The sequence below is a fragment of the Gobio gobio genome, assembly GCF_949357685.1.
Source record: "Gobio gobio genome assembly, chromosome: 7".
Lineage (NCBI taxonomy): Eukaryota > Metazoa > Chordata > Actinopteri > Cypriniformes > Gobionidae > Gobio > Gobio gobio.
The window spans coordinates 21,436,351-21,459,901 of NC_137103.1; the positions used below are offsets into that span (position 1 = coordinate 21,436,351).

The 23,551-nt window shown below is 40.8% G+C and overlaps 1 protein-coding gene across 3 annotated transcripts in view; it reads left to right on the forward strand.

The window, feature by feature from the left end:
• The window catches only part of LOC307128930 (nectin 1a), a 50,361-nt gene extending 28,319 nt beyond the window's left edge, over positions 1 to 22,042 (forward strand). Inside the window, exons 2-6 of one of the 3 annotated variants that reach the window (XR_013816830.1) lie at positions 1,366 to 1,677; positions 17,333 to 17,441; positions 19,105 to 19,253; positions 19,421 to 20,455; positions 20,826 to 22,042. Coding sequence is in view for 1 of the 3 variants with exons in the window: in XM_079821006.1 (XP_079677132.1) it covers positions 1,366 to 1,677; positions 17,333 to 17,441; positions 19,105 to 19,253; positions 19,421 to 19,455 (605 nt within the window). In the remaining 2 variants the exon portion in view is untranslated. Of the gene's footprint in view, positions 1 to 1,365; positions 1,678 to 17,332; positions 17,442 to 19,104; positions 19,254 to 19,420 lie in introns of all 3 variants that reach the window. The other 2 variants (XR_013816831.1, XM_079821006.1) reach the window with 2 other exon arrangements.
• Positions 22,043 to 23,551: the final 1,509 nt, after the last annotated feature.

Genomic DNA, 23,551 nt, shown 5'->3' on the forward strand with positions numbered 1-23,551 from the left:
AAAGGCTTGGCTTGACATGAACAAAACCGTAAACTTGAACCATAACCTAACACTCACCAACAAGCGGGTTACACATACAATAACAGACAAAGACACATGGCAAACATGAGGGCTTAAATACACACAGACCAATGACAAGACAAGTGACCTGTGAACAGTGATTAAACAATGAATCAATGACAGAACACAACAAGGTCACACGAGGGCATGGGAATCACATGACAAGACCAGGAAACCTGACAGAACATGACAAACTTAGAAACATGACATTGAACGTGATAAACTAAAAACATGAAACCTGAACATGAACCAATCACCAAAACACCCTGTGACACCTTGTGTCTGTGAAATCAGGCAATAAAATAATAAAATCTCCACAATAATACTGTTAGTCACTCCGGTTCATGTAATTTTCTGTTACAGACCGACCCGGCCCCCCATTAAAGAAAAGGACAAATGATGTGGCCCTCACAGAAATCATTTGTCCATTAAAGAAAAGGACAAATGATGTGGCCCTCACAGAAAAAAAAGTTTGGGGACCCCTGTTATAATTGATAAAACCTGAAAGCTAAAGAAAGAAAATATTATTCGCTTTAGACTAGACAGTATACTATATCACTCATACACAATGCCAGTTATTAAACACTACACGTTTGCTGCAGTAATGCCATAAATGAGTCATTGCCTACTCTGCATTCTCTTTAAAAAAAAAAAATGTTTTATCATAGTAAAATCTACATTCTATACAGTATATACATATAACACACATCATGTTGAAGATTAGTGAACTTGCTTTAGATTCATTAAATGATAAGCTATTTCCTCACAAAAGCAGTTTATTTAGAGTAGTGAAGCCTCTCCTGCATTGACATCCATTAAAATAAATGGCATCTTGTCTCCTTCCCTGCGCAGCATTAGCAGTTACACTTTTTTTCGGCTAAGGTTGCAGGCTTGCCTTCCAATGGCTTTGTTCATGATTAAGCCTATAAGCAGGTGAGTTTTGTTGGAGCTAAACTCAGCAGGATGGCCCTCAAGAACCGAGTTTGCCCATCCAAACTATCAAATACCAAAACTTTGTTATTACACTTTAAAAAATGCTGGGTTAAAAATAACCCAAGTTGGGTTGAAAATGGACTAATCCAGCAATTGGGTTGTTTTAACCCAGCGGTTGGGTTAAATGTTTGCTTAAAACAACCCAATTGCTGGGTTAAAACAACCCAATTGCTGGATTAGTCCATTTTCAACCCAACTTGGGTTATTTTTAATCCAGCATTTTTTAGAGTGTATATTTATGTTTGAATCTCTTTTTTTTCACTTGGGTTAAAGTATTTGATTGACTGATCTAGTTTTTCATGGTCACCACAGACACGAGCCCTGTGAATGCGACCGTGACTGTGGATGCAGTCCCTGTGGCTGGACGCTCTGAGGTTACTTTGGCGACCTGCACAGCTTCTACCATGCAGTCTGCTGCTGAGGTGTCATGGCATTTGGGCTCTTTGTCTGATTCTGTGAAGCAATCGACCAGCACGGTGAATCATCTGGATGGGACGTTTACGGTCACAAGCAGTCTGATTGCTACTCCAACTGTACAGATGAATCAACAGCTTGTAAAGTGTGTGATCAGACATGCCACGATGAAAGAGGAACAGGGAATTGATCACAAGATCATTGTGCACTGTAAGTGAAATGAGCCTCTATAAGATGACACAAACTTCCCATTTGTGGGCCAATTCCTGCCTCAGCTGACTGATAGTAATTGGTTATTAGAAGGGAAGTGACATATAAAAATGATGATACATTTTCCACTGATCCATAACCATAAACACAAGAAATTTGGATAATTATCAACTAAATGTAACGTGTCTACTAAATTTAAAGGGATACTTCACCCAAAAATGTAAATTAGCCCATAATTGACTCACCCTCAAGTCATCCTAGGTGTATATGACATTCTTCTTTCAGACAAAAGTCCAGGCTAATCCAAGCATTAGAATTGGATTAATAGTTGCTCTGTTTTTGAAGTCCATAAAAAGTGCATCTGTCCATCAAATAACTGCTCCACGCGGCTCTGGGGTGTTAATAAAGGCCTTCTGAAGCGAATCGATGCGTTTGTGTAAGAAAAATATCCATATTTAAAACTTTATCAAGTAAACTTTCGACCGACCGCCTTCCGTGGAAAAGTGCTTTTTACAGACATTTACAGTTACACATCACAAGTGTAGCGTGCAAACTCTAAACACCCATCAGTTTAAATAGATGTGTGTGTGCTTTGGGTTTCAGTGGTGTTTAGATAACTATAAAAGAGTTCACATGTTCCCTTGAACATATTTAGCTATTAGATCTATTTAATTACTTCAGTTCGTTTTATTTATTTTTTTCAAATTGAAGCATTTAAACTTAAATATTATATTCTATCAGTTTAAATAGTTCCATTAGGTTTTATATGATATTATTATAATTGTATTATAGTGTAAGCCTAATAAAGAATTGATTTCACAATTTATTTATTTTTTTGATTGTTTAGGGATCCTTGCCATTAAAACGTTTGAAAACACCTGATATAGAAAATCTTGGAAATTCATTAGCAAAAAACAAACATTTAATATAGATGGTTTAATGCTGCCTGTCGCCAATAAATGACTGTACAAAAATACATTAAGAACCATCTCAGTGTAAACGCTTAATTTTTTTCATATTATATTATATATTATATTATACTATATTAATTATATTATATTATATTATATTATATTATATTAATTATATTATATTATATTATATTATATTATATTATATTATATTATATTATATTATATTATATTATATTATATTATATTATATTATATTATATTATTATAAAGAATTGAACTGTCCTGGGGGATATTTCAATATTATTTCTTGGTAAAGAAGAAAATTGTGCTTAATTTAGTGAATTCTGAATTAACTGTTTTTTAATTTTTTTTATTTAAGTTACATCAATGGTTAAATAAAATAGAAATGGCACATTAAAGTTAAAAGTTATAATTGCATGATGAAACCACTTTTTTGTGTGCGTTTACATACACTGTAAAGAATGTTTTTGCTCAGCTTTGGTACATTTCTCGAATCATCCTCGACATTTGCAAAATAGTAAGTGCATTTCTCAAAACAATTCGTACAAATAGCAAAACACCATGGAATACCTGCAAAAGCCAGTCTCTTGCTCAAAATCCTTAGTTCATCTCTCAAAAGTAAATATCTGTGTCAATGAACATGTCAGTGCCATCAGAATGACAAATCCTTGTATCATTGTGTACGGATAAGACGGTCAAATTGCTTAGTCATGTTGTCAATATAACCGTGTACACTGGAGGGATGTGTTGATGTAAATATGGCTAAAGTTTTGATGACAATTATTGGAAATTGTAGGTTACACCTTAGTGTATGTGGGAGTTTGATTGCAAGAGACTGGACAAGATTCACATTTACGCTTTTACTGTTTGTACTGTGATTTGTTGAAAGGAAAAGACAGCACTGCATAGCACAAAGAAAAAAAAAGAAAAAAAAAAGTAGAAATGTGAACGTCTAATGGAAATGTATAGAAATATGCTTGACATATTATGACAACTTGTTCAACCATTTTGCATGTAAAGGCTTATGCTATGAACTAATGGCTAAATGTTGTGGGGGGTGAGTAGCCTGGTTAAAACCAGACCATTCTCAGTAGTAACTGAGTTATGGTCTGGCAAAGCTTCATAGACAAATCATTTCCAAAGGGGCGTCACCAACGGGCGTCGCTCAAATGCCTCTCGGCGCAATTGGATAGACCTAAAACCAATCAGAGCGATGAGGGAGATGACGTATGCAGAGCGACGGAGAAACATCTGAGATGGCCGTTTCTCAATATGCGTTCTTGTCTGTACTTGTGTTCTCAAATAGGAAATGTCCCCGGTTTCCATTTCAGAAATCTGGTCACTTTACCTAAACCACATATTAATGTTTAATATATTATTTTTTAAAATGTAAACGAAAAGAGGCATGGTGTTTTATACTTCGTTTTATTATAAATATATAAGATAATCAATGTAGGCCTAGCTATGCGTTGCCTGAACCACATTCGTGTGGCTATTATTATGTTTAATTATTATAATTTTTTTTATGAAATGAGGCAGTGGTGTTTTTTATGACATATTTCGTACGCAAACTTCTGACTTGCTTCCGTGACTTACCAAGTTTGACTCCGGAGAATGAACTCCCGAGGACGGGAGGAAACTAGTCCGCCTAGTCTGCTAATGGACAAGCAGCGTTCTTGACAGTATCACTCAGTATATATTTGTATATGTAGTGCAGGCAATGCATATTATCTTCAATGCATGTTTATAACAAAACGAAATATAAAAAACCCAGCCTCTTTTCGTTTACATTTAAAAACACACACACACACACACACACACACACACACACACACACACACACACACACACACACACACACACACACACACACACACACACACACACACACACACACACACACACACACACACACACACACACACACACACACACACACACACACACACACACACACACACACACACATAATATAGGCTATGATTATCACTGTAATAAATTAAATATGACACAAAACACAACCCAGTCTCTTTTTGTTAAATGTCAGTTTATGTGTGATCATCCATAGCAATCATAAAAGTAGCCTATAAGTAAAAGGTATAAGAAGCTATACAATAAATAAAGCAATTCAGTCAAAGTCAGCGCTAGCAGACTACAACGGTAAAGTTTAATATCTTAAAAATATAAAGTTATGAAACTTCACTTTGCCCTCAGACAAAACGATCTGTCTAGGAACAAATTATAGATTAATGAGAGCAAAGATCAGCCGTTAGATCTACACAAGACGAGACGGTTTAACCACTACAGAGACATCAGAGCCAGCGGCAGACGGCAGAAGGACTGGCCGAGGAAAGGCGCCTCTCGCCGGGCTCAATGATCAATTGAGCGCCGCTGAACCACTGGCGCTCACAACTCCGAAAACGGCAGATACAATTTTAAAAAAGGCGCTCTCTTTATAAACAAACCACATATTTGAGCTTTAAACAACTACATTCACGCCTGAAAAGGACTTAAAACTATATTTTGTAAAACATTAACACTACCAGAGGACTCTCGCTAAGACCCATTCGTTTAGCCACCAAAGGGCCAAGCTGGTATCAGACTTTTGCCGAATCCAGTCGGTAAGACAGCGATAACATCTTTTTTTAGATATGAAGGCTTCGAGTGTTGTTCTTTGCTCGGGTTTTAACGAAAAGGAAAAGTTTAAATCGCTTAAAACAGACGCGATAGCTGATTCGAACGAGTGATGCTCCACAGTAGCGGCAAATCTGCTTCAATGTCGCTGCGCTTTAGTCATCGTCTAAAGCCCGCCCCAACGTTTCTAATTGGTGCCGCGATTTCTAGGGTTTAGAAATGGGTTTGAATGGGGTCTTTGCCAGACTACTTGCAGAGTAAATCTAAATTTGCCGGAAGTTGTCTGGGTTTTCCCAGGCTAGGGGGTGAGACTATTCAACAGAGACCCATTATAATACATTTTGATCAACATGACGTAAGCAATTGATAATGTAGGAAACAGCAGAGAATTGTACATAATCATTTGCATGGATGTACCAAAGCATTTGCAACTTGTTCAAAGAAATGAGAAACTGCTTTATTGATGCACAAGTGACACAATGATGTCAAGATTGAACAGGTAGTTTTGAGAATTTCAATTCTGATCTGAGAAATATACCAAAGCGACTGAGAAAAACTGTAATTCAATTCTAATGCTTGGATTAGCCAGGACTTTTGTAATATAAGTCCGATTTTATTCGTCGGAAAGAAGAACGTCATATACACCTAGGATGACTTGAGGGTGAGTAAATGATGGGCTAATTTTCATTTTTAGGTGAACTATCCCTTTAAGTAAAAATTGTTTTATCAAGTTTTAATTGTGACTAAAAATCATGTATCATGTTAATTTATTATTTCCTTGTTAAAGGGTTAGTTCACCCAAAAATGAAAATTCTGTCATTAATTACTTACTCTCATGTCGTTCGACACCCGTAAGACCTCTGTTCATCTTCGGAACACAAATGAAGATATTTTAGTTGAAATCTGATATCTCTGAAAGGCCTCCATTGGCACAATGCACGGTTCACTCTCAAGACCCTTAAAAGGTACTAAAGACGTCGTTACGAAGTCCATCTCACTACAGTGGTTCTAAAATAACTTTATGAATCGGCGAGAATAGTTTTTGTGCGGAAAAAAACCCTAAATAACGACTTATATAGTGATGACGATTTCAAAACACGACATCATGAAGCTTCGAAGCGTTATGAATCAGTGAGTCGATTCAGCAGTTTGAATCGCCAAATTTCAGCAGTTTGGCACGCGATCCGAATCATGATTCGACTCACTGATTCATAACGCTTCGAAATCGTCATCACTATATAAGTCGTTATTTAGGGTTTTTTTGCGCACAAAAACTATTCTCGCCGATTCATAAAGTTATTTTAGAACCACTGTAGTGAGATGGACTTTGTAACGACGTCTTTAGTAACTTTTAAGGGTCTTGAGAGTGTACCGTGCATTGTGCCAATGGAGGCCTTTCAGAGACATCAGATTTCAACTAAAATATCTTCATTTGTGTTCCGAAGATGAACGGAGGTCTTACAGGTGTCGAACGACATGAGGGTAAGTAATTAATGACAGAATTTTCATTTTTGGGTGAACTAACCCTTTAAATAGAAGTACACTTTACTATACTTTTAAAAAAAGTACTTATTGCAGAAATAAAATACATAATTGCAAACTGAATGAAATATTTTAAATAATTGCATGTTATTTAATATTAAATAAAATATTAATATTATATAAAAATGAATTCTAATTTCAATTTATATTAAATGCAATTACTTGAACTTAAGAGTGTTTTTTGACCCACTTAAGTAGGACTTATACATCGTTGTGGCGAGGTGGACGAGCGAGAGACATGGGAGGAGCGAGCGAGATCGGTGTGCGTGATTGAGAATGAACGTCACCTGCGAGGCACACCGGTCTCGAGTCCTCTCATGAGGGAGCACGGAGACATAAAAGGACGAGCAACTCGAGTGAAGGACGAGAGAGGACCAGGCCTGGACTTTAAGTTGTATTTTTATTTATGTTTTGTTTATGTATGTGTGCGGCAGTCGTCTGTGAGGGGCTGCCGCTTTTACTTTCACTTTGTTTGTTTGTTTATTTGATTAAACGGTGTGCAGGTGACGTTCATTCTCAATCACGCACACCGATCTCGCTCGCTCCTCCCATGTCTCTCGCTCGTCCACCTCGCCACAATCGTTATATATAATTTCAAAATGTTCTACAGATATTGAGGATATCTTTTGTTCCTCAGGCGATAATACTTTTTAATTCATACTGAGCAGGGCATAATATCGTTTTGAGCTGCTTGTCTTGTTTATGTTTGTTTTACTGTTTTAATTGTTACTGGAATCCTGAATTTCCCTAGTGGATGAATAAAGTATCTATCTATCTATCTATCTATCTATCTATCTATCTATCTATCTATCTATCTATCTATCTATCTATCTATCTATCTATCTATCTATCTATCTATCTATCTATCTATCTATCTATCTATCTATCTATCTATCTATCTATCTATCTATCTATCTATCTATCTATCTATCTACTTCTATTGTCTTTAAGGTCTGCTCAATGTACAGTTAAGTATTTATGGGAAACTAAAATATACTTCACTGTCATTTCTATTGTCTTTCATTTCTATTGTCATTTCTATTGTCTTTAAGGTCTGCTCAATGTTCAGTCAAGTATTTATGGAAAACTAAAATATACTTCACTGTCATTTCTATTTAAACTTGTATGCCATATACTGTATATTTGTTTATTCTATTACACTTTATTTTATTATGTTTATTATATTCTATTACACATTTGCAATGAAGTTGTAATTTAGTCAATTTAAAATACATATACTTTGAATGTAATATCAAATACACACTACAGTTAAAATATTATAATTAAGGACTTTAGTCTTTAGTATGTTAGAAAACACATCGAAGTAGGGGAGAGTGGGGCACAACCTAACGCGGGGTTAGTTGTAACACACATGGTTTAAAACTTTCCACGCATGCCAGGATGACGAAACTTACTAGTTGCCATATCAACATTATTTAGAGAAAAATTAAATGCGGCAAATCTTTGGAAGATATCACTGACTGAACATCTATTTAACCATAGCAAAAGTAAATTTCTTACTTAAGTTTATTTTTCATCTCTGTTTTTGTGTTTATGTAAACAGACAAATCTGATATTATTTTAATCTTATATCTGTTGTTTAACAGTTGAGATTGTTCTTTAATGCTGATCTAACCAGCAGAAGACACGAGCCAGGTTTAAATCCCAGTTGTGCAGGTGGGGTGTGTTGTAACACTGGGTTACAATGAGCCCCTATTAGAGCTACGCTATTATATTCTATACTTTTATGAATTTTATTGAGAAACCACGAGAAAACCATGTATATTGGTTTGTATCAGATAACATTTTAAGCTGTCATTTGGTCATGTTACATTGTGCCCCTCACATGTTACAATGTACCCCACCTATGGGGCATGTTGTCACATTTCACTTCCATTCTTTCGGGGTAAATCAAGAAAAAAGTATACACTGTATTACAGTTTTTCTCCATTGGTTTGGCTCATTTCTTGAAACAGAAATTACATTCTCAAAATTGTAAGATCATTTGGCAAAACAGTCTTACAGTTCAGCACAACACTATAGCTCACTTGCAAAAGCTAATATCTCTCCCAAAACTGTTCACTCATGCTTCAGAACTAAATTCCTTTCCCATATAAATAGTTAGTGCCACCAAAATGGCAAAGATCCTTCTCAATTGCTTTGGCTCATTTCTTGAAACAGACCGGACGTTCTCAACACTCTTGGTGCTTTTGCCAAAATAACGTGGATGGTTCGGCACAACACCATGGTTCACCTGCAAAAGCTCATACCTCTCCCAAAACAGTTCACTCATGTGTCAAAACAAAATTTCCTTCTCATTTAAACAGTCAGTGCCCCCAAAATGCTTTGTCCCTTTGGCATTGTGTAAGCACTGCAAGTCAAAATGTTTAGATGTTTTGTCACTATGGCAGAGGACCATTAAAATATATCCCTCATGTCCACCTTTCAGTCTTAGCCCAGTCCTTCATTGTTTTTTGTCTAGCTAACAGAATACAATTGTGTATAAAACTGAAAAAAAAAAGAAATAGGATTTTAGGGTAAGAGTACAGACACGTCAGGTTCCACCCTTCACCAATCACAGCGCACTCCATCCCCAGAGTACTGATCACTATCACCTGCACCTCATCATGGCACTCATCACCAGCACCATAAGAAGCACACGCACACAGCACTCCACGTCCGGTCTCGTTCGCATATACTGCTATGCTTACCTCAAGGACTCTTCTATCGATACTACCTGTCTCCAGCGTGTATCCCTCCTTCCGTGTTTCCTGTCTGCTGTGTGGGTGTGTTCCTGTCCGTCCCTCTGACCTCCAGCGATCTCCAGTCTCCAGCGATCTCCAGTCTCCAGCAATCTCCAGGCTCCAGCGTCATTCTACCTTCTATACAAAAGACAGTAACTCTCTCACTCATATCACCTTCCTAACTACCATCAACCGCTTAACTCACCTGCTCCACTTCCCATGCTCTACTGTGGTCAATAAACTACCATTCCTGTTAACACCTGTGTCTGCCTCCTGTCTACATGTAACAGAAGACCGGACCATAACCGAGACCCAGTATGAGCCAACCGGATCCCTTCCAGGAATTGGTAGATGCGCTTCGGCGCACATTTCCTCCACAACCCACTCCAGTTACTGTCCATTCACCTGCACCAGCGAACACCAACCCATCTGTCAACAACCCTCCTTCACTACCTCTGTATGCTAGTCCCATGGCCAAACCGGCGCCCTACTCAGGATCGGCGGAGAATTGCAGTGGTTTCCTGCTGCAATGCACACTGGTCCTGGAGATGCAGCCGCACTTGTACCCGAGCGACACTTCCAAGATAGCCTTCATTATCTCTCAGCTCAGTGGCAAAGCATTGATGTGGGCCGATTCCATCTGGTCACAAAAGGGTGCGGTAACGCAATCATATACAGCGTTCATTTCCCACTTCCGGGAGGTGTTTGGGAAGCCTATCACAGATTCGTCAGCTGGTGAGAAACTTTATAATTTGAAACAGGGATCCCTGTCTATTTACGATTATGCTTTGCAATTCAGAACGCTTGCAGCAGTCAGCGGATGGAATGAACAGGCGCTGATAACTACATTTCGGCAAGGATTGGAACCTCGGGTACGGCTGCATCTCGCTGCATGCGAGGACTCCATCGGCCTTGAGAAGTTCATCCAGCATTCCATTCGCTGTGCCACTCGCATGCAGGCGTGCATCCAAGAGCACCAGGACCAGTATCACTTCAACGTGCCCTTCCGCCGATCCGAACCCGTCAGCTCCCCAGAACCAGCCCAACTCCCGACTAACCCCTGAAGAACGCCTCCGTCGGCTGACCCTACGTCTCTGTCTGTATTGTGGTGAACCTGGGCATGTCATAGCTGCATGCCCCACCCGACCTCCGCGACCCATGGTGAGTGCCATTATTCCTGCTGATCATAAAATGAAACCACTCACCACTGTCGTCATTCTTACTGCCGCTAATGTCTCCCTTTCAGTGGTCGCGCTCCTCGACTCGGGGTCAGCCGGCAACTTCCTCTCCGGTGCCATCTGCCGCCAGTTACGCCTCAAGACCACTCCGTCTCCGACCACCTACAGGATCAGCTCAATAACCGGAAGACCCCTTAGTCGCAAGCACGTCCGTACCGTGGCTGGACCAGTCACTCTCCAGGTTGGGCTTTTACATCGGGAAGAGGCTCACATGCTGGTTCTGGAGGATTCCACCGCTGACGTGGTTCTGGGGCGCCCCTGGTTGGAGCAGCACAACCCTACCATCTCCTGGAAAACGGGCGAAATCCTGAAGTGGGGCGACACTTGCTTCTCACAATGTCTGACTGAACTTCCTCTTCCATCCTCATCTCTGCCTGATCTGACTCTTTGTGCCACATCCATCGAAAGTCCAGTTGAACAACGCTCTGTTGATATTCCTAAGTGTTACGCCCCCTTCAGCGATGTCTTCTGCCCGCAACGGGCTTCCAAGCTGCCTCCACGCCGGCCATGGGACTGTGCCATCGACCTGCTTCCGGGTGAACCAGTACCAAGGGGTAAGATATACCCACGATCCATCCCGGAGGAGAAGGCCATGGAGGAATACATCCAGGAAGCCCTCGACCAAGGTTACATCAGGCCGTCTACTTCCCCTGCTGCGTCCAGCTTCTTCTTCGTGGCAAAAAAGGACGGAGGCTTGCAGCCATGCATCGATTATCGTTCCCTCAACAAGATCACAGTTAAGTTCAGATATCCCCTTCCTCTCGTCCCAGCAGCCCTCGAACACCTCCGTGGTGCCACTGTGTTCACCAAGTTGGACCTCCGCAGCGCGTATAACCTCATCCGGATACGTGAGGGGGACGAGTGGAAGACTGCCTTCATTACCCCTACTGGTCACTATGAATACCTCGTCATGCCGTATGGATTGGTAAACGCCCCCTCCGTATTCCAGGATTTCATCCATGAGGTGCTCCGGGAGTTTCTCCATCGATTCGTCCTAGTCTACATCGACGACATCCTCATCTACTCCCGGAGCCAGGCCGAACATCGCCAACACGTTGCGGAGGTCCTCAACCGTCTACGTCAGTACCATCTATTCCTCAAGGCCGAAAAGTGTTCTTTCCACCAATCTTCAGTTTCCTTCCTGGGATACCACATTGATCACAGTGGCATCCGGATGGACGAGAGGAAGGTGGAATCCATCACAACCTGGCCAGAACCCACCACTATAAAAGAACTCCAGCGCTTCCTAGGTTTCTCCAATTTCTATCGACGATTCATCAAAGGTTACAGTTCCATCACTCATCCACTCACCAGTATGTTACGCAACAAGCCCAAGTCTCTGTCCTGGACCCCGGCAGCCACCAACGCCTTCTGCCACCTTAAGAAAGCCTTCACCACCGCTCCCCTCCTAGTCCATCCAGACCCGGAAAAGCCCTTCATCGTGGAGGTGGACGCCTCCACAACCGGAGTGGGAGCGGTGTTGTCTCAGCAGCAGGGGACGCCAAGTAGACTCCACCCATGCGCCTTCTTCTCCCGCAAGCTCAGCCCGGCTGAGGTCAACTACTCCATCGGTGACAGGGAACTTCTCGCAGTCAAGCTTGCCTTGGAAGAGTGGAGGCATTGGTTGGAGGGAGCCAAACATGCGTTCCTGGTGCTTACTGATCACAAAAACCTTGAGTATCTTCGATCAGCCAAGAGACTAAACCCCAGACAAGCCCATTGGGCCCTGTTCTTCTCCCGCTTCAATTACACCATCTCCTATCGTCCCGGTACCAAGAATCTTAAAGCTGATGCTCTCTCCCGTCTTCATGCCCCTGACGAACAGATCGAAGAACCAGAACCCATTATTCCAAGCTCCCTCATTGTAAGTCCTATTACCTGGTCCGAAGAAACCATTCCCTCCTCCAATGCCTCCACGAACCCTCCGCCGGCTTGCTGTACCTCACTCGGACACGACGCACTCCCACCATTCACTCGGCTCACACGTCACTTGGTACTGGTCACCCGGGGGTCAATGAAACCCTCTCGTTGCTAAAAGAACGCTTCTGGTGGCCAGGGATGGCAAAGGATGTCAGAAGGTACGTGCAGGGCTGTAGGGAGTGTGCCATTTCCAAGTCTCCACATCATCTTCCATCTGGTAAGCTCCTTCCTCTGCCCGTTCCAGAACGCCCATGGTCACACCTAGGAGTAGATTTCATCACTGACCTGCCGGTCTCAGACGGTAATACCACCATCCTAGTGGTAGTAGATCGGTTCTCCAAGTCATGTCGTCTGATCCCACTCCCAGGTCTGCCTACTGCCATGGAAACAGCTGAAACACTCTTCAATCAGGTTTTTAGATACTTCGGAGTACCTGAAGATATTGTATCTGACCGAGGTCCCCAGTTCATATCCCGAGTATGGAGATCGTTCTTCTCGCTCCTAGGTGTGGCCGTTAGCCTGACGTCGGGGTACCATCCACAGTCGAACGGGCAGACGGAAAGGAAGGTACAGGAAATTGGCCGCTTCCTACGTACCTTCTGTCATGACCACCAGGACTCTTGGAACCAGTTCCTAGGTTGGGCCGAGTACGCCCAAAACTCCCTAAAGCAGTCGACCACTGGACTCACCCCATTCCAATGCGTACTCGGCTTCCAACCTCCACTGTTCCCCTGGGATGGGGAACCCTCCGACGTTCCTGCTGTGGACTACTGGTTCCGAGAGAGCGAGAGGGTCTGGGACTCAGCTCACCATCAGTTGCAGCGGGCCCTGCGCAGACGCAGGACGGTCGCGGATCTTCGGCGTTCTGACACCCCCTTCTTCCAACCTGGTCAGTTGGTGTGGCTTTCTACCCGAGACATCAGAATGCGTCTGCCTTGCAAAAAGCTGAGTCCCAGGTTCATTGGCCCGTTCCCCATCATCAAGCAGGTCAACCCGGTCACATATCAACTCCGTCTGCCACAAGGGTATCGTATTCATCCTACTTTCCATGTTTCACTACTCAAAGCTCACCATCCCTCTGTTTCCCCAACAGGACCTGACGTAGTTCCCGCCGAACCCCCCCTTCCACTCATCCTGGAGGACGGTACGGCCTACAAGGTCAATGAGATCTTGAACTCCCGACGTCGCGGTGGTCAGCTGGAATATCTTGTGGATTGGGAAGGATATGGTCCTGAGGAACGCTCCTGGGTCCCAAGGAACGACATTTTAGATCCCAGTTTACTCCAGACATTCCACGACAGTCATCCTGAGAAGCCAGCTCCGCGGGGTAGAGGACGACCACCACGGCGTCGGGGTTCTCGGGCCTCTGGAGCGGGCCGTGGAGGGGGGGGTACTGTCACAGACACGTCAGGTTCCACCCTTCACCAATCACAGCGCACTCCATCCCCAGAGTACTGATCACTATCACCTGCACCTCATCATGGCACTCATCACCAGCACCATAAGAAGCACACGCACACAGCACTCCACGTCCGGTCTCGTTCGCTTATACTGCTACCTATGCTTACCTCAAGGACTCTCCTATCGATACTACCTGTCTCCAGCGTGTATCCCTCCTTCCGTGTTTCCTGTCTGCTGTGTGGGTGTGTTCCTGTCCGTCCCTCTGACCTCCAGCGATCTCCAGTCTCCAGCAATCTCCAGGCTCCAGCGTCATTCTACCTTCTATACAAAAGACAGTAACTCTCTCACTCATATCACCTTCCTAACTACCATCAACCGCTTAACTCACCTGCACCACTTCCCATGCTCTACTGTGGTCAATAAACTACCATTCCTGTTAACACCTGTGTCTGCCTCCTGTCTACATGTAACACCAAGGTTTGACATCACACATTGCACTCATTCTGCCAAGGAAATTGTATATACAGAATCATTCACACACATAAAGTAACTTCCATACATCAGAGTAAAAAGAAAATGTATACAGCAAAATATACTGTAATATAACACACAAACAAAAAACAATGAAAATTACCATCCTCACCTTCCTGTCCATCCACACTGCTGTTCTCAATCTTACTGTAAACACTTGTAAAATTTCTACTTTTCTAATGATATAATCTGGGTTAGATTTTTTTCAGAGATATTGTTCGAGTAAAGTACATGAGTACATGTACATAAAGTACATGAATATATTGACCAAACAGTACACACAAGACCAGTACTGCATATTGATGAAAATTAGGGGTGTAACGGTTCGCGTATTCGTACCGAACGGTTCACGGGGTGAGTTCCAAATGGAATCAGTATTCCCTATTTGATCATCCCTATGTGAGCAGGACACGGGAATCAGTATTCCCTATTTGATCATCCCTATGTGAGCAGGACACGCGTGTGCCGTAAGTAGCAGTTTGGAATGCACTTGGCAAAGGGAGCGGCGTAATTTCCTCATTATCTTCAGCTGGGATGTTCCCGTGACAATGCAGCGCCAGCATAAATAAATAGCCTATACAATTAATATTTTTAAGAGTTATATTACTTTTTATATACAGTATTACAAAGCATATTTTTATAAACATTTTAAAATAAAAAATGTTTATTTTTATTTGCAACAGTTAGGCTAAAAAAAAGAAAACGATGCAGATAAAACTGCGACATCTGCTGCAGTGTTGCCAAGTTCATACATGTCCGCAGGTTGAAGCGACCCCAATTGTGTGATATTTAGCGCCGGGAATGCGTATTTCAGCAGGAAACCCTGTCAAAAAGACATATATTTTACCCCCCATAAGAGATTTTTACCAAAAAAAAACCACTGAAATGAGACTGGGCTTGTTTTGGGCTAGTTTTGAGTAGCGATTGGGCGGGTTTTGTTGTGAATATCTGGCAACCCTGATCTGCTGACGGACACTGTGCTGCGTTGTCACCGGAACATCCCAGCTGAAGATAATGAGGAATTTACGCCGCTCCCTTTGCCAAGTGCATTCCAAACTGCTACATACGGTACACGTGTGTCCTGCTCACATAGGGATGATCAAATAGGGAATACTGATTCCATTTGGAACTCACCCCGTGAACCGTTCGGTACGAATACACGAACCGTTACACCCCTAATGAAAATATTTATTTCTCTCCACATTTGTAAAATCATTCAATTCATGCATGCATTTTCAAAGGTTTGTTTTTTATATCTGCTGAGGTTGGGCTGAAGTCTCGGTCCAGCCACTCTCAATGTCAATCCAAGGGTACTCAGTAGAATCGCATCTGATAAATTTGGTCCCCGTCTTCTTTGGCCACATCCTACTCCAGGTCTACCTCTTCCTACCCCCCTCTTCCCCTTCCCCTTCCCCTTTATTCCCCTCTCATCCACCCTTCCCCTCTCTTCCCCTCTCTACCCCCTTCCCCTCTCTTCCCCTCTCAACCCCTCTTCCTCCACGGGTTCCCCCTCTCATCCTCACTCTTCCTCTTCCTCGAGCAGGCAGTTTCCCTTGTTCATTTACTTAGCCAGGTGCCTCCATGTTCAGACATTTTTCTGGTCCTGCATGGTCAAGCTCTTTACATATATGTTTGGCAGCATTCACAGTCATGGACAGCACCTGTCAGGTAACTAAACATACTGTTTGATTGGTCATCTGAGATCCTCCTTCATTAGTCAAGTTCTAGTTTCACCTGACTGTCAATTGCTGTAATACATTTATCAAATGTTCCAAGGGATTCATATATGGTATTCATGGTATTATGTTCTTGACTAATTTTGACAATTGAACAGACTATTGTGCATGTGATGACTTATACAATGAAATGACGCTGATACATTTTGGAGCGAACGACCATTAGACTGAGAATCAAACAATCAGTTTAGATCAACAAGATCTATTCACTTGGAAATTGTGCTAAATGTAGGCTACCTGTACTTAATCATTTGCAAAGATGTACTGAGACATTGAGACATGTACTTAGACATTTGCAATTTGATGAAATGAATGAGAAATGCTATTCTGTTGTGAACAATTGCCAAGTGGTTTGGAGATTTGTCCATGTTGTTTTGAGAATGTAATTTCTGTTTCAAGAAATGAGCCAAACAAATGGAGAAAAACTGTAATGAAACAAAACCACATAATTGTACTAGAAATGTGTGCAATTAATGTGGGGAAAAATAAATACTCTGAACCCCAAGTGGATTTACACAAACTGAGAAAGTCAAAAAGTCTTAGGTTGTGCCCTGCTCTCCCCTAATTCTTTAAAGCAAAATGGCTTAAAATGTACTTTAAAGTTAAACTTTTAATTTGACATTATAAAGTGCGCCTTTAAAATGAAAAGTGCACTCCTTAAGTATGCTAAGTTTCCTTTTGATTCATAAATGTATTATCTGCAAATAAACTTTTATGATTTGAAGTAAACACAAGAGCACATTCAATATAATTAAGCAGACTTCTTTTTCACAAGCATTGTATTCTCAATTTACATATAGGCCTATTTATCTCGTTATCCACCAGTGTACACATTTATTATTTGATTTATTAATTGTTTGTTGATTGATCAGTTGATCTGTCAATTGAACTGATTGCACAAATGCAGGAATTTGTTGAGCTCGATTGTAGTGAGAACTTTGTAGTCATATGTTTTTTTTGTGTGTGTTTAAAAGATCCACCTCAGCTGGTCTTTGTGACACCTTTCAAAAATCGCACTAATGCTGAAGTGTATCAGTGTGAGGCAGATGCCAATCCAGCAGCTACACACTTCCGCTGGCACAGGTAGGAAATATAATACAAGTAGAGATGATGTGACTCAAATGTAATATTGTTAATTATCAACAACTCTAATATGTAAAAGGAGGGCTAAAAGATCGTAACTAGATCGCATTCTAGTGGGATTAAATAACCAAATTTGATCCAACTAAAATGCTTGGGGTAAAAAGGTAACAGGAAAGGTCCTGTATGTTGGCATAATACTTGAGTGTACTCAACTTTCTTCTACACTTTGAGATCACAAATCTACGTTTTGTATGAACACTGGAAGTGGATCTTAAGTTGTTTACCTGAAAAATAAAGTTTAAAATGGTTGCCTATATTCACAAAATGATTGTGAACTGCACCGAAAAATAATTTCTTGTGAAAGCTGATGAAAGTGTGAAATATTAAGGGATTAAAACATCGTACTAGAGCAAATATTCACAAATGATCATTATACCGGTGTCATTGGTGTGGTTGAGTCAAGGATCTATGCAAAACTAATAAAAATGCAGTATTATGCTGCCAGGCCAGTATTTGGAGATGTAACTATGTAAAGAAAAACTATGCACCCGTAGACCAAACATGTAATACGCATGCACAATTGCGCAAGACATCCCCGTTTTTACAAATATTTGTAGTTTACACAGAGACGACAAGGCTTGCACTTTAAAACCTGTTTTCAAAAGTTTGCATTTCAGATACCCAAATGCCATTGCTGTCGTGTAAATAAATGTAAATGTGCCCTTAAAGGTGCAGTGTGTAATATTTATGAGGATCTATTGACAGAAATGCAATATACAGTATTATACATACATAATCATATTTTTAGTGTTGGATAAAGACCTTACATAATGAATGAAAGTGATAAAAATGACCTGTCAGCAGGAAGAGCACCACATTCATTTACATGAATTTGCTTTGCAAATGAAGATCTTTGCAGATTTCTTCACAAACTGTCTCACAGAATGCACATACAGTCAAACCAAAATTTATTTAAACAACTAGATATAGTTGTTTACTAGTGGGTGCAGGACACTATAGTTCATTTATGTAAGTGAGGATAGCAAAATAAAGTAAACTGTGACATATTATACTCAAAAATTCTTCATACCAGTAAAATTGATTAAAAAAATTGGGACCAAAATTATTCAGACACTTTGACCTGAGCATGTTTTGCTTAAGTGTTTTTTTCTTTAATTGCTAATGTGACCTTTTACACCACAGACTGAACAAAACAAAAAGCATTTCTTGGAAATTGGTTGACTAAATTGGTATTATCTAATTGTGTACTTAAATGTAACAGCTGAAAGCTGATTGGTTGATTGTAATCCATTACATAGCTTTCTATTAAAGTTATCTGACATTATCAAGTTGAATTTGTTCTGACTCAGTTTCTTGTCATATTTTACTACCATTTTCTAAATTATAGCGAATAAACTGTGATGTGAGAAAATGTTGAAGGTGTCTGAATAGATTTTGGTTTGACTGTATTTTGACTATTGTGACATGATGTATGTATGTACAGACCAGCTTGACAAAGTTTTTTTTTTTTCTTAGGCCCTAGTAGTCTTTTGCCAGGTTTTGTAAATTACACGGCATTCAGATGACAGCATGCATTTTCATATACAGTCTAAACAACAGCAGACTGCACTAAACTGGTTTTATATTCTTTTTCGTGGAGCAGCACACACCAGACTATCCCTAATGATGCCATTAAAACAGAAGGAAATAAACTCTTCTTCTTGAAACTGACATCTGACCTCAATGGCCTGTATATCTGTGAAGCTTCGAACGAGTATGGTTCAGGAATCGGCTCGCTCTACTGGCAAAAAGGTGAATTCCTTTTGCTTACTTTACAAAAACAAAGTTTATCAAGAGATTGAGATGATGGTAATGTGGAATGTCTGACACTCTTATTTTTGAAAGTGCATGTTTTGATGAAAGAAGATACAGCAGTTTGTTTAGACTACAGTATTTATCATGCATTATCTCTTTTCTAGGGGAAAAGACAAAAGACAACCATTCTGAGCTTTGAGCCCTTCGTCCTGGATGTAATTTGGATGTAACTTCATCCTGGATGAAATGAAATATATTTACCACAATTATATCAGGTGTTATGTCCCAGTAAGTGCAGCCTGGGCCTGTGCTTTTTTCTTCTTTTTGGTCACCTGAGGCTCGTTCTCGGGGCTATAAGAACTGCAGCGCTAATGATTGCGAGAGAGAGAGAGAGGCTACAATGTGACTGCCATTGACTAAGCAGCTGACATTCTGTTGTTTTTCGTTACTTGTTATACCTATTTGTTTGCATAATACTGCATACATACGTCTACTAATACTGATTAGGCTACTGATTGTTTGAATACATCATGTTTACTGCGCTCATGTTAAGTTTCGCAGTTCGTTCGTATTTGGCTTCGGACAGGTAAGGCCTGGGAACCACTAGACGATTTTCACATCTTAACCAATTTTAAAACTGTGGAAGACCACAGACATAATGAGTTTCAACCGATTTTTAGCATTATAATCCTCTGAGCGCAAGAGTTAATTTGCAAAAAACGATAAACGGCATGTTTAAGAAAAAAATTTAATCTGACTGCCGGGTGTGATTCTTCACATACAGCACGTTCTGAGCCCTAAAAACATTTTGTCACAAAAGCCGGTATTGTCCACTGTCAAGGCATCGCAAGTTCACGTTTTACAGCAGAAACCGACAAGCACCCTTGTTGTTTGTGAACACAACCCGACAAATCCTTTTTAGAGAATCAGCGCACAGTATTACAGTCAGGTGACAAGGCTGCTGGTCACGTGCTAGCTGAGAGAAGTTTAGTCTAAAAGATTTTTGTCAAAGCTTACTAAAAATTATCGAGAATGGATCATTTCGACGAACTTGATGAACCTGTGATGATCTTCGGGGTGTAAAAGGAACATAACGTGTAATCATAACAACAAAGTTTGTCAGGCGTCTACGTTGTTAGCTGAGGAGATTACAAAGATTATCCGAGTGTTTTAATATGTTTTTTTTAGTGTAAAAAATGGCCACTATTGAAGTTATATTTATGTGGGCCCCACTTTATATTAGGTGGCCTTAAGTACTATGTATTTACATAATAAAATAAGTACAATGTGCTTACTGTGTTCAAATTGTATTGCAAAACACTGCTGATATTGAGGTGGGATACGGGTAGGGTTAGGGACAGGTGTGGTGGTATGGGTAAGTTTAAGGGTAGGGTTTGGTGTAAGGGGAGTGTCAACTGTGTAATTACAAATGTAACTACAGAAATTAATTACAGATGTAATTACATGCAGGTATTTTTTAAAATGTAAGTACAATGTAAAAACATGTATGTACACAATAAGTGCATTGTATCAAATGATTAATTAAAATGTTAGTACATAGTAGTTAAGGCCACCTAATATAAAGTGGGTCCTTCATGTGTATTAGTTTTCTTTGCTATATGCCAAAATCACATCATCCATCGCAGCATCTGTCCAGGCGAGACAATCAGCGCTCCAGGCCGAACGGGGCAGGTCAGTACTCCTGCCCACCAAGCAGAGTCAGATCGATCTGGAAAATGGGTGGATGCAAGCTGCAGCTATATCTTTGCTAAAGTTGTGCCTGCCAAGTAATTAGCAGTCTGTACAGTGGCAACAAAAAGTATGTGAACCACTTGTAGAATCTGTGAAAATGTGAATAATTTTAACTAAATAAAAGAGATCATACAAAATGCATGTTATTTTTTATTTAGTACTTTCCTGAATAAGATATTTTACATAAAAATGTTTACATATAGTCCACAAGACAAAAAAATAGCTTAATTTAATTAAATAACCCCGTTCAAAAGTTTATAAACCATTTATTCTCAATAATGTGTGTCGTTCCCTGGATGACCCACGGCTGTTTTTTTGTTTTTGTTTTGTGACGGTTGTTCATGAGTCCCTTGTTTGCCCTGAGCAGTTAAACTGCCCAATGTTCTTCAGAAAAATCCTCCAGGTCCTGCACATTCTTCCGTTTTCCAGCATCTTTTGCATATTTGAACCCTCTCCAGCAGGTACTGTATGATTTTGAGATCCATCTTTTCACACTGAGGACAATTGAGGGACTCAAAAACACTATTAAAAAAGGTTGAAACATTCACTGCTGCTCCAAGGAAACACAATGCATTAAGAGCCGGGGGGGTAAAAGCTGGTTACTGGATGGGGGAAGCCATTTTCTTTTCTCTGCATGACTGGTGAGATGAGCAGCAGCATAACTTTGTGTAAAAGTTAAAGAAAAACGTTACAGAGGATTAAAAGGGAAACATTTATGATCCATTTTCTTTGGATTTTGTGAGTGCACATTTTGAACAAATAACACATTTTGTCATAACTGTGACTAATTGTGTACTGATCTATTCAATTGGGAGTGAAAACATATTTTTGTGTTATAATGAAATGCTGCTACATGTGTTGGTAATGATGTAATGGTTAAATGATGTGTATATGAGTTCCTGGTGTTCATATTTTGTTGTGAATGATGCATGAGTAGTTTTATGTTGATTTAAGTAGCAAAACGTTATCTAAGATGTTGAATTACAATGGAAATTTAGTTGTAATGTATATTGTGAACTAAAAACGTCTCGGTTACGTATGTAACTTTAGTTGCCTCAGTAAGTGCTCACAGGCATGCAGGGAGTATGGCCGGGTGACGCAGCCCTATCCAGGGAACAAAGGTTACATATGTTACATAATGTTACATCTCGCACTGCGGGAACGACAATCCCCCACACCCCCATATGAGCCAGATGCCCGTCCGTCATTCTGTCTACGGAACAAGCACCCTAGCTCCAGGGGTGGCGTTGAGTTCAAGCTCGTAAAACCTCACAAAGGTGTGTGGTGAGGACCACCCCGCCACATCACAGACTTCTTGCAAGGATGCCCCTGAAAAACAAAGCTTTAGAAGCCGCCATACTCCTAGTAGAGTGGGCCCATACAGCCAAAGGCGAAGGCTGACCGGCCGCCTAATAAGCAAGTGTGATGGCCTCGACTACCCACTTGCTCATTCTCTGCTTGGATGCCGGGCCCCCTCTCGAGGGTGGCCCGAAACACACGAACAGCTGTTCAGTTTTCCTCCACAGGGCAGCTCTGTGGACATAAGCATTTAATGCCCGAACCGGGCAGAGCAGATTGAGTGTTTCCTGGTCTGACGTCAGAAAGGGAGGAGGACAAAAGGCCTGCAGTATCACAGGTTCTACAACATTAGTAGGGACCTTGGGAATATAACCCGGTCTGGGAAATAAGAAAGCCCAAACCAAGCCAGGCGCAAATTCCAAACACGAGGATGCCACAGATAAAGCTTGAATGTCTCAAATTCTTTTAAGAGACGAGACAGCGAGCAAAAATAATGCTTTTAAAGTGAGAAACTTCTCAGGGACCTCTTCATGTTTTTTTGTGTAAAAAAGGCCACTATTAAAGTTGTATTTATTTGATTATAGTTTTCTTTGCTATATGCCAATCATCTGTCCAGGCGAGACCATCAGCACTCCAGGCCGAACGTGCAGGTCAGTACTCCCGCCCACCAAGCAGAGTCAGATCGATCGGGAAAGTGGGTGGATGCAAGCTGTAGCTATATCTTTGCTAAAGTTGTGTGGATGCCTGCCAAGTAAGTAGCAGTCTGTACAGTGCTGGAACTGTGTGATATTCAGCGTGATGTTGCAAGATGGCAAGCCTTCCCAGTTAGATAAACATTGACTAATGTGAGATTTGAGTTTCAAACCAACACAACAGGAATTGGGTAGGAAAGTTCTGATTGCCTGCTAGGTTTTTCTCTCTAAACGGAACTGAGCTTTGTTTTGAGAGACTGCTCAGTTTTTTTTTTCTTTTTAACTGTGGAATCGACTCATTATTCTGCAATTCTAAGGATCTTTGGATTCCCTGAAGTTAATCTTTTGAACCAAATCTTTCAGACAAACTTTTTAACTGAACTTTTCTAACCAAACCTTTTTGAACTGATCCTTTCAACGAGTCTTCTGAACTGTTTATTTTGTTCTGAGTTTAATACGAACAATTTTTAAAAAGAAAAATGTGATTTAGTAAACTGTCCAATTTTACAAATGTGAAGTTTGTAAATGTTTATGGTGTATTGAGGGTGTTTT